The 11,196-nt window shown below is 41.1% G+C and overlaps 1 protein-coding gene across 1 annotated transcript in view; it reads right to left on the bottom strand.

Annotated features, from left to right (window-relative positions):
* The window catches only part of CGNL1 (cingulin like 1), a 110,561-nt gene that overhangs the window by 7,936 nt on the left and 91,429 nt on the right, over positions 1-11,196 (bottom strand). The window contains exons 9-10 of the mRNA XM_006037514.3: positions 7,611-7,817; positions 7,045-7,149 (exon numbers count right to left, since the gene is read on the bottom strand). Coding sequence (XP_006037576.2) covers positions 7,045-7,149; positions 7,611-7,817 — 312 coding nt within the window. The remainder of the gene's footprint in view (positions 1-7,044; positions 7,150-7,610; positions 7,818-11,196) is intronic.

Here is an 11,196-nt window from a genome sequence, read left to right as displayed (position 1 = left end):
CTTCTGTGCCACCCAGCAGGTCATTTCCTAGGCAGTAGGTGTGCTGGACATTTTTCCTCCCTAGGTGCAGCACTTTGCATTTCTCCTTGTTGAACTGCATTCTGTTGTTTTCTGCCCACTTGTCTAACCTGTCCAGGTCTGCTTGTAGTTGTTCCCTGCCCTCCGGCGTGTCCACTTCTCCCCATAGCTTTGTGTCATCTGCAAACTTGGACAGAGTACATTTCACTCCCTCGTCCAAGTTGCTGATGAAGACATTAAAGAGTATCGGTCCAAGGACCGAGCCCTGCGGGACCCCACTGCCCACACCCTTCCAGGTCGAAACCAACCCATCCACCACGACTCTCTGGGTGCAATCCTCCAGCCAATTCGCCACCCACCGGACTGTGTAGTCATCCAAGTCACAGCCTCTTAACTTGTTCACCAGTATGGGGTGGGATACCGTATCGAAGGCCTTCCTGAAGTCTAAGTATACGACATCCACCCCTCCTCCTGTGTCCAGGCGTTTCGTAACCTGGTCATAAAAAGAGACTAGATTGGTCAGGCACGATCTGCCTGCCACGAACCCGTGCTGGTTTCCCCTCAGCATAATTTGTCCTGCCGGGCTCTCGCAAATGTGAGCCTTAATAATTTTTTCAAAGACTTTGCCAAGGATGGAGGTGAGACTGACTGGCCTATAGTTGCCCGGGTCCTCCTTCCTCCCCTTCTTGAAAATGGGGACCACATTGGCCCTTTTCCAGTCCTCCGGGACTTGGCCCGTGTGCCACGAGCGTTCAAATATTCCTGACAGTGGCTCTGCAATGATGTCGGCCAGTGCCTTAAGTACCCTCGGATGGAGCTCATCTGGGCGTGCCAACTTAAAGGCATCCAGTTCTTCCAAGTGACTGCACCATCTCAGGATCTACGCATGGAAGTCTGGCGCCTTGCTGTCTTCCATGATAAGCGTTTGTCCCCCCTCAGTTCAGCTGCACAGTACATCCTGGAAGTCTGAGTGCATGTATTATGGGAGATGTAGTTCAACACAAGAGTTCAGCTACTGCATATCTTACAACTCCCACTTGAGTGGCAGAACCATTCGGCCAGTGCTCCAGTACAATTTATTGTTGGGTGGAGAACTAAAGACCGTTTACAGGAAAAGACATGTATATCTTAAGCATGGAAAACTGTACACATGTCATTTCTGACCAAGTCCAACGAAATCCTGTTGGAAATAGATGAGCACAGCGGACCATGGCATGGCTGCTATGCAACCTGCATGTTTACATCTTTCAAAGAGGCCATAATAGGCTACCTGATAGTCTCAAGGTTTAGAGTGTTCTATTGCTTCTTGGGGGAGGGGAGGGTTTATCCCAATTCTGCATATTTTTCTCTTTAGAGTCCATTTTAAATAATTTAACAGATATCAACATTATGGTCATCCAACCAACTCTACTGCCACAGCATCATTTAGACTAGCAGCATGAAAACAAACAAAAAAATTACCACTTATGGGAACAGGATATGCTTTTGAAAGTGGTCATAATATGTTGGCAATGGATATATTTGAAAATATCTTTTTAGATTAACAATGTATCAAATCAAATGTAGAAAAAATAGGATATAGCTTTGGAAATGAGCTTTTAAAACATGTTATAAACACCATACTATGTATTACTGTATTCCTACTATTGTTCATGGTAAGATACTTGTCATACTCCACTTCTAAGTGACTTCATCATTTTCCTTGTGCAATATATACCACTAAGGCTTATATTTCTTTTTCAAATTGGGAAACTAAGAAGAAATAAATGGTGATGAACAGTTATCATTTTCATTCTGAGAATATACATGAGAGAGACTAACAGTATCATATGACGCAAAGGGAACAACTGATTTTTCACATTTTAATTGTCTCTCCCACCTCAAGCATTGAAAAAAGATCGTCAATAATAATACTGAACACTCAAATAAGTAAAATACATCAGTCTCCCAATGCCTTTATATTACTTCATTTAGTAATGCTCTGCACAACATCTAAGCATTCACATAGAATTAACTTAAGGTGTAATTCAAGTGTTGCCCCTAATGCGAGTCCCATCAACACACAAGTACTTTTACCCTAAGTAAACTTAAGTTGGGTTAGGTAGCCTGCCTGAAGGTCCTACAGGTTGCAACTTGAACAAATAAATTGCCTACTATTATCATAAAATCAATTTTTTCTCCCTAATACAATCACTATGAATAGCTTGAGTGTTATTTCACTATGGCTAATCTCATTTGAGGGAGGCTTACTCTAGAGAACTTATCTAGACGTTAGTTAATTCTGTAGTGAAGACATGAGAGCAGTATGTTTTTCCACCTGTGAACAAAAGGCCAAATCCTGATCCCACTAAAGTCAGTGGCACAACTTTCATTAACTTAACCCAGAGGGATTATTAACCCAAGGTACTTTAATAGAGAGCATTATATTTTTTAAAATAGCTAGAGGATTTAGAGCAATTAATCTTTGTTTTCTAATGACCCATGTGTTCTGCGGTGATGGTAGGTAAACAAAGATTAAACAGCATTCTTTGAGAGCTTTCAGGAAACTCTTAGAAGTTACTCTCTTCTCAGGAAACTGCATATCACCCTGGAGAAATGTTGGCATGTGTTTAGTTCCTAAAACACTAGACTGTGGAAAGCAAAAGGCTATAAAAACAGAAGTTATAACACAGGGGTCAAGTAATCAGTATTAATCTGAGTTTCCATAGCTGAAAACTGCAACAAACTCAGACTGTGCTAGCTACTGAGTCACCTTTGAATGAAATTACCCCAACAACACAGAATAACTAGCTTTAAAGTACATTTTAGCTTTAACCTTTTTGACCAAGAATCTGAGAAAAACTACCTTTGGAAAGGTTTGCTGCGCCTGGTGCACTTTCACTCAGCAAATGTTTATTGTTGTATTAATTTATTAGTTCTGGTTATCTGCATGTGTAACCATGAAGAGGGACTGCTAATGAATAGGTATCCTATTGTGCTAGGACCCATTGTGCCTGTACCCTAATTTGTTCAAGGTAAGTGAAATCAACTCAGCCTGCTTTATAAAGTGAGTTATAAAAATAAGCAAAAGTTAAAAGTACAAAGCCATGATTAGTCTAAACAAAAATGTGTGATGCTACTACTCAAGAACCATATTGAACTCATGTCCAATAAACAACAGGAGTGTGAGGCTGGAAATCAATGGACCAAAACTGGTACACTGAAAATTATGTTTAATTGTTGAACAAAATAATGACATGATGGACTATTTTCCCCATTACTCCTTCCTAGACTCCTTAACTCGGAGACCCAAACAAAAGAAAACATTATTAGACACTGATGCTAAAATGAAAAAAAGCAGGCTCTCCCATGACTGCCACACTCCCTTCCCATTTTCCTGTGATCCAGCATAATATTGCCAAGGTTTACTTGAGAGATGTCCAGACCAGACCAGACCAGGACTCAGATGACATCACCTCCACTGGTTTTTGCTAAACATATAATACTACCTGGAACATGAGACATGCCTGCTGTCATACCTGAGTCACTCATGTCCTTTACTTTTCCATGTTCACTACTTCTCTTTCTTTGGGTTTCTAGGTTTTTTATGGTCTTCTATTTAAGATGAGACTGGCTTATTTGGCTTGATTTTTTTTTCTTTTGTACAAAAAAAAAAAAAAAAAAGAATACAAGAGTGGCACCAGAGAGGCAAAAGCCATATGTAACATTTGAAACACCTCAGAATACAGCTGCACTTTAACACACATAAAATGGAGCACTTTAGCCATAGATAGACATATAGTCTCTACCATGCCCCTAGCTGGAATGCTTCCAGATCACCATGGGAGCATGTAATAGTGTGCTCTCCAACCAAGGAATAAAACAGGAGACTGCTTCTGTGGTTCTGCTTCCTCCACCACTGCAGGAGCTGGGGAGTGAAGCACCCCGTCAATGTGTGCTGTCCTGTGCAGCTCACCGAGACCAAGGAAGGTGCAGGGGATGAGAGGCCTCTGGTCTCCCAATGTCAGAAGGGGGAAGGGAAGAGAGAACAGAGGGTGGAGTACTTTTAGATACTGGAGGACCAAGCCCTCCCCAACATGCTCTATAGAGCATGCACACAGCAGGCAGCACTTCATTTCTCATCCTATAGGCTTCAAAGGCATCTGAAGTACTTCAAATCTTGTGTCTGCCCAGGGTCTGAGGCATATGCTCATGACCAGGGATCTGGGCTCTGTGGAAAAATGTGGATTTTTCCCCTTTAAAGGAAAAAAAAAATCACAGATTTACCCCTTTTAAAAGAGAAAAATGTAGGTTTCCTCTTGCAGGCTGACAACCTTCCAGCCTGCAAGGAGCTGCTTGGGGCTGGTGGGGGATAGGGGAAGGGAGACTGGAGGCGCCATGTGCGTGTCCGTGGGCACACACATGGCTGACATACAGCCAGGCAGAGTGGTGGAAGGAGCCCCGGCAACTGGATACAGGTAAGTCAATGGGGACCAGGGAGGCATATGTGTGCATGTGTGTGGCAGGGGTGTCTGGAGAGGTGGTGTGTGGGGGGTGCCTGCCAGTACTGGGGGGAGGTTTCTGGGCTCCAGGGCTGTGGTGGGGAAGAGGAATCTGAGGCAGTGCTTTGTGTGGCCAATGCTGCTGGTGAGCCCCGATCCATGCTGTTGCAAGCAGGACCCACCCAGAGGTGCCCCCAAAAGTTCTCTCTGGGCATCAGTTCGGTTATTAATATTTGTTTTTTAAAGCAGATAATAACATAGTAATGTAGACCTGTTCATAGTGGAATACAAAACTATGCCAGCTCCACTCTATTAAATTAGAACTGAACACAAAATTCAAGGGAAAAAGATAATTAAAAACATTTAGGACTTTTTACCTACTAATTTGCCTTTGTCTTATACAAGTATGTGATTTAGGAAGACTTGCTGAATGGCTTATGAACCAGATTTTGAGCCACAAAAACTGAGCCTATAAAACATTAACCAAGATTAATAATTCAGGTATTCATTATTAACCATTTTCTGTTTATGTTATGTAATAGGTCATTCAAATACATGGTCATTCAAGTAAATTCATATTCACTGAATGAATTACTTTTACTACAAACCCTTTCAATGTGGCCATTTATATAATTCTAATGAAAATACTAGGGGTACACCAATAGAGATTTTTGGGGCCGACACCGATAGTTAAATTTTAAAGAGGCATATTGGCCAATACCAGTCTGATTTCTGATATGCAGCCCATCAGTTTGAAGAGCAGTATCTGGCTGGTAAGTCTACTGTGGTGGAAAGGGACGGGGGAAGATCAAAGCCCCTGAAGAGAGAGAGGGAGTGGTGCTAGGGCTGGGGCATGTGCTACCCAGCTGGGGCAGGGCAGGCTGTGGGATGGAGCCCCAGCTCATCTGGGGGGCACAGGGAGGGGGCTACAGCTCCCGCTGCTGCATACACCCCAGGAAGCATGGGGGGCATGTGCCCCCAGATCTGCACAAGGCGGGGTGGGCTGGGGCCGGGGCTGCACAGGGCTCTTCCCAGCAGGGAACGCCCCCCACTCCCAGCACTGCCGCTGCCCACCCCAAGCACAGCCTGGCCCAGTCCCCTCTGGGAAGAGCACCACGCAGCCCCAGCCCACCCCATCCTGCCCCACACCGATCTGGGGGCACATGCACCCCATTCCCCCCATGCCCACCTGAAGTGCACGTAGCAGCAAGAGCTGCCCCTCCTCCAAGCCCTGCCCTGCCCCAGGCCTAGCCCCACTCCCTCCCTCACCACCCCTTCCCTTCCCTTCTCCTTCCCCTTCCACCACAACAGACTTCCAGCTGCACACAGCTCTCCAAGCTCCCTGGCTGTGCTCCTCACTGCCTACATGTTGCATTGCAGCTGCATGCATGCACGCACAGGGCATTTATCGGGACTACATTATTGGCCACATCAGGCTGATTTCCAATACAGTCAATTTTCTTTATATCAGTGCTGATCTGATATTGGACCGATGTATTGGTGGTGCACCTCTAGAAAATACCTATGTAAACTTATCTGCACGATGATTAAAGCAACACCTTTTTATGTAAACAGTTTTGAAAAGAACACCGGCTCTATTACGTCTGTAGAAAGCAAACAGTAAATGGATCTGTAACTGCTCTCTAAGGGAATATTTTTCTTGTTTTCTTATATCTTACATTACATTCATATTGAACCACAAAAGCAGGCTAGGCAAGATCATTTTCCTTTGGTTTATATTTGTTAATTATTAGTTTCTAGCAAAATGGTAGAGATTTTCAAGTTGAAAGACAATAAGGGGGATATTTATTCAAATTAAAAATTTGTTTTGTAATAGCAAAATAACATGCTCCAAAACCATGGTCCAAATTTTTTAATGGAAGTGCAGACCCCTTTGAATTGTAAGTGTGGGTATTCACATATTTTGATTGATCATAATAATCTTTTATAGACCCTTAGAGGTAGTCTGCAGACCCCCAAGGAGTGAAGAGATAGCTGTCCAAACAGTTGCAGAGGACTAGCAGCCTTCTCTGTGTAGAAGTTCAACCTTATTGGAGTTTTGGCCAATTTTCAAATTAGCATTAGCAAGTAAAACAAGATGGAAACTGAGCAGAAACTGGACCCGATTTGGTGACCTTTTATTCTTCCAACTAGATTTTTCATATTCATATGACTGCTGGATTATAGCTTTAATCCTCTTGTGTGTAAAAGTCTAGCTGCAACAAAGCCAGAGATGAAAGATAATTTAAAATTACAATGCAGATCTGTCAGAAATCAGACAAGTTCACTGGGGATTTATCTCCCTCAAAGCTTACTTCATTCACGGCAAGACAGAATATTTTATAAAGAAAGCAAGGTTAGGTTAGGGTTAGATGGAGCTGTGGTTAGAGCAACAATTTGAATAATGCTTTGATGGCACCACTTATAATGATGCTTATTTAAAGAGCCAGATGAAGTCACCACTGAGGAAAAAGCCATAGTGACTCAGGTGAACAAAACAGAAGACTGACTGTTCATTTAATCTAATTTATGCTCTTGTACTCACTTGCATATCATCCACCTGGTTTTCTAAAGACCTTTTCACCAGTGCCAGCTCCTTTGCCTCATTCCTAGCACACTGCAGGGCATCTTCTAGTTGTTGCTTTTCTTTCTGCAGTAAAAGGAAGTAATACATTCAGAACTGTCAGTGCTGCATTTGCTATAGCCTGGCTTCAGAAGATCCACAGACAATTAATACATACAGGCATTAGGAAACACAAAGCAAAACAAAAAAAGGCTTCTTTCTGCCTTTCATACCAAGCTCCTCAAGCTTACCATCAAGACTCCACACTGGGTTAACTTTGCCTACAAGCTGCCATATCCTCTTACACTTATCCAAAATGCCCATTCTTATGTCTGGCTGTTATTTTAACCCTGTCCCTATATTTTAAACAGCCTCCAGGTAGCTGCTGACAAACCTCAATTCTTTTCCTTCAAGCTCACAGCTTTTGTCTATTTTCCCTTGCAGCAACAATGACTTTCTTTGCCCTCATCTCTCAATTTTTATGCAACATCCATCCAAACACAAACAGAAAAAAAATATACTTGTTACAAATCTGATGTGCAACTTACCTCATTTCTCTTTACTTTCTCTCTCATTATCTCTTGTTCTCTGTTCAAATGATCAATTTGTTGATGGAGGTCTTTACTTTTGCCTTCTAGCTCTTTAATTGTTCTCTTCAGTTGCTCATTCTCCTCTGCTTGCTCCTTCACTACATTTTCAGCAGCATTTTGCATCTGCTCTGCAAAGACTTTTCCATTGGCCAGGGCAGCAGCATTCTGGTCAAAACACATTGAATGATAAGAGTAGTAGTGTCAACAAAAACCTCTTATTTGAAAGACAAAAGTAAAAATAGGAGACCTGCTTTCAAATGCAAGTCTCAATACACTCCACTGTAGTGGAGCCCAGTATACAGTATACAGTTTCTACATGCTGCTTCAATTTGTTAAAGGAAGTCTTTAAATTTGAGCCTTTTGATCTCAACATGACTGAAATATCAAAGGCACTTCTCAACAGGTTTGAGACACCCCTCAGAAAATGCCAAATCTTAGTTCTAACTCATTTTTTGACTACAGAAAAATAATGCAGTTTTTCTGTTGCAAAAAACTCAGAAAGACCATAACGGGTCAGAATGATTTTGACATTATAGATTCCTATTTGAAATATCTGGGTTTATTTTGTGAATCATGTTTGCCCACCTAATAATGCTAATGGTGCACAGCAATCCATGGGCAGCCTAGCTGAGAATCACTGCATCAGAAAATACATGTGTTCCCTGTATCTAGGTTGTAGCCATATTGGTCTAGAGGAAAAAGCAATCAGGGCTCATGGACAGAGGTGATATCTGTTATTAGACCAACAAGATTTTTGCAAAAAAAATTTCTTTAATTGCAAGCTTTTGGGCACAAACACCCTTCATCAGGCATCAGAGAAAACATTGTAAAAGTTCTCCTGGGTAGAAATGAAAGTTCATATTTCATAGGATTTCACAGAGGGATCAATAGATGAAAAAACCCTCTGGACAGCAGGAGTCTCAGACTCCTTACCAGCTAAGAACTGCTGCCCTGAGGGTTTTTCCATCTACTGACCCCTCTGTGAAATCCTATGAAATATGAACTTTCATTTCTACCCAGGAGAACTTTTACAATGTTTTCTCTGATGCCTGATGAAGGGTGTTTGTGCCCAAAAGCTTGCAATTAAAGACATTTTTTTTTGCAAAAATCTTGTTGGTCTAATAACAGATATCACCTCTGTCCATGAGCCCTGATGCGTTTCCTATGCATTTGGAAACCTTGTTTTAGGGCAGCTTTTAACGCAAAGGTGTTTGTTTTATTAGCCTAAACTTTATTTTAAAAACTTCTGCATCTGAGCAAGCCAGAACCCATGTCCACGGAGAACCTACAATAAGCCATCTGGGACCCAGATCCTTTGAGCTAGATAGGCAATTAAGTAACAATTCCTCCCCTCACTTCCGAATTCTCTGAATGAAAAATGATCCACAGGGATTTGAGACTTTGTATCAATCAAGAATAATGTGTGAAAGGCCTGAGTTGTGTGGTTTTCAAACATGCACTTTTATTACTCATTGGTTGCTGCAGTACAATACACAAAGAGCGCATCTACACATGCATTTACCATACAGTGAACAGTTTTTAGGCTGGCGTCTATACGTGTAGCTGTTAAAGTTTGATATGCATTTATGGCTTTTTGGCAATGCGCTTTGTTGCAACATGTGAATCTTTAAAGTTAGTCTTCACTTTCATTTTGTCATATAAGTTTTTTAAAGTGGCTATGCACTGAATTTGATACAGCTCAGAATCTAAGTACAAACCTGTTTCACTACTATTTTGAAAACAACAAATAAAAATATAAAACTAAAATAAAGGTAACCTTGTGCAACTGACAAAGAATTAGGGTTTGTAAACATTAGAAACTAAGCCCAAACTAATATAACTACCGATAACTAGTATGTGAGGACTCAGTGAAATGGCAATGAGGAGTAGCAGCAGCTCGGGAAAGACGGTATCATCATCATTGTAGTTCATAAAAAATGGACTGGAGAATTGTATGATAGCAGAATCTTGAAAAGGGCTCAATTCAAGCAAGCCGCAAGTTCTCAGAACACATTATTCCAATTCCCAGGGGCATGAGCAAGATAGACCCGATTCTTCATTTTTCAAATCAGGAAGTCCATCTGGATTATAAGGTGCTATCTGTAATAAAATGTTGGATTCCTAATCCTGTGCATTTAGGCCTTGGTCCTTTAAATCACTTTTTAAAAAATTAAGACCACTGCATAAATGTAATGGGAAATATTGGAGATATACAATGCTGTACACTACTGAATTGAAAAAAAAAATTGGCAGAAGTGTGAAGAGAGAAGCACTGCAAATTGTGTTTAAAGTTATACAAGAGGCTGTTACTCTACAAAAGAAGTTTACTGGATTGTTTTCTAGTAAGCAATACCTTAAAACATGCAAATTACTTTGCTAAAGAAGTAACTCAGAATATGCTCAGACTGTCTACAGGATCAATTAACTTTTTATATGAAAGCTGGCATCATAAGCAGACTGACTAGTTCTAGTCTTTTGCAAATACTCCAAAAGCTAGTCATTTTTCCAAATACATTGATTAAATAGCTCTGAAATGGATTTCTGCAGTCAGTTTGCATGTACTTTTTGATAATATCCAATATATTCATTTATTTTTGCTTCTTGTAATGCAGTCCAGTTTTACTAATTAGCAAGCACTCCACTAGTGGCTCCTTTTTGTTTCATTTTCTCCCTTTTACAAACAGAGTGAAAGAAGCTTAGGCATGCTGGGGAGTTTAGTGAATGGAATGTTGATTTGTCTGTTCTTTCTCATCCAACCGCCTACACAGGGCTCCCGAGTTAGAAAGCTTAGTACAGAAGGCCCATACAGTACCTGGAGTTCTAGCACCTCATATAGCATATTTTATGCTGTTCTCTTCTAATATCACTAGGTTTTTACTGGAAAAAACTGCTCATTTAACCCAGAGTACCACAATAAACAGGAAATATGTTAGACTAGGGAAGAGGAACTCTTCTGAGCAAGTTCAAAAAAAGTTCAGCTCCCATCATGATTTCATAAACTCGTATCAGACAGACAGTCATACCTTTGGACCTATTCTGGCCTGCCTTTTGCTTTGTGCGTCTTCAGACAGAATGTCAGCTACTCAGTCAAATGAAACCATATTGGTGTTCTCCCTTCTTTTTCAGTGCAAATCTCAGGAAACTTGCCAAGGTTAAGGACAAGACTGTCTAAAGGAGGAACAAAGCTTAAAAATAAAGAAGCCAGTCCAAAAGAGTAAGTTCCAAGTATTTTTTCCTCCAACATTATTGGAGAACTCGGAATAAAAACTGGGTGTGTAAGTAAAGGTGCCTCAGGCAGCCTAAACTTGTGTGACCAGCACTTAATCAGCAGATCACCACAGGTCTCTAATGACCTTGGCAATATTACAGGGGTTATATTCTCACATGAATGAACAGTTACTGAACAAATTCTTCAATGCATTAAGTACAAAACGCCTTTCTTTCATCTTAGAAAGGCATGTCTTTTCACCCCCACAATGTTTTTAAAAAATATATATTTAAGACTATTCTACTCTGCACATATGATGAATTTTACAGCACAGCA

Source organism: Alligator sinensis, unplaced genomic scaffold, assembly GCF_000455745.1.
Source record: "Alligator sinensis unplaced genomic scaffold, ASM45574v1 scaffold662_1, whole genome shotgun sequence".
In the NCBI taxonomy this organism is placed as follows: Eukaryota; Metazoa; Chordata; order Crocodylia; family Alligatoridae; genus Alligator; species Alligator sinensis.
Note: the sequence above shows the minus strand (reverse complement) of the source record. Positions and strands in the feature narration are given on the sequence as shown.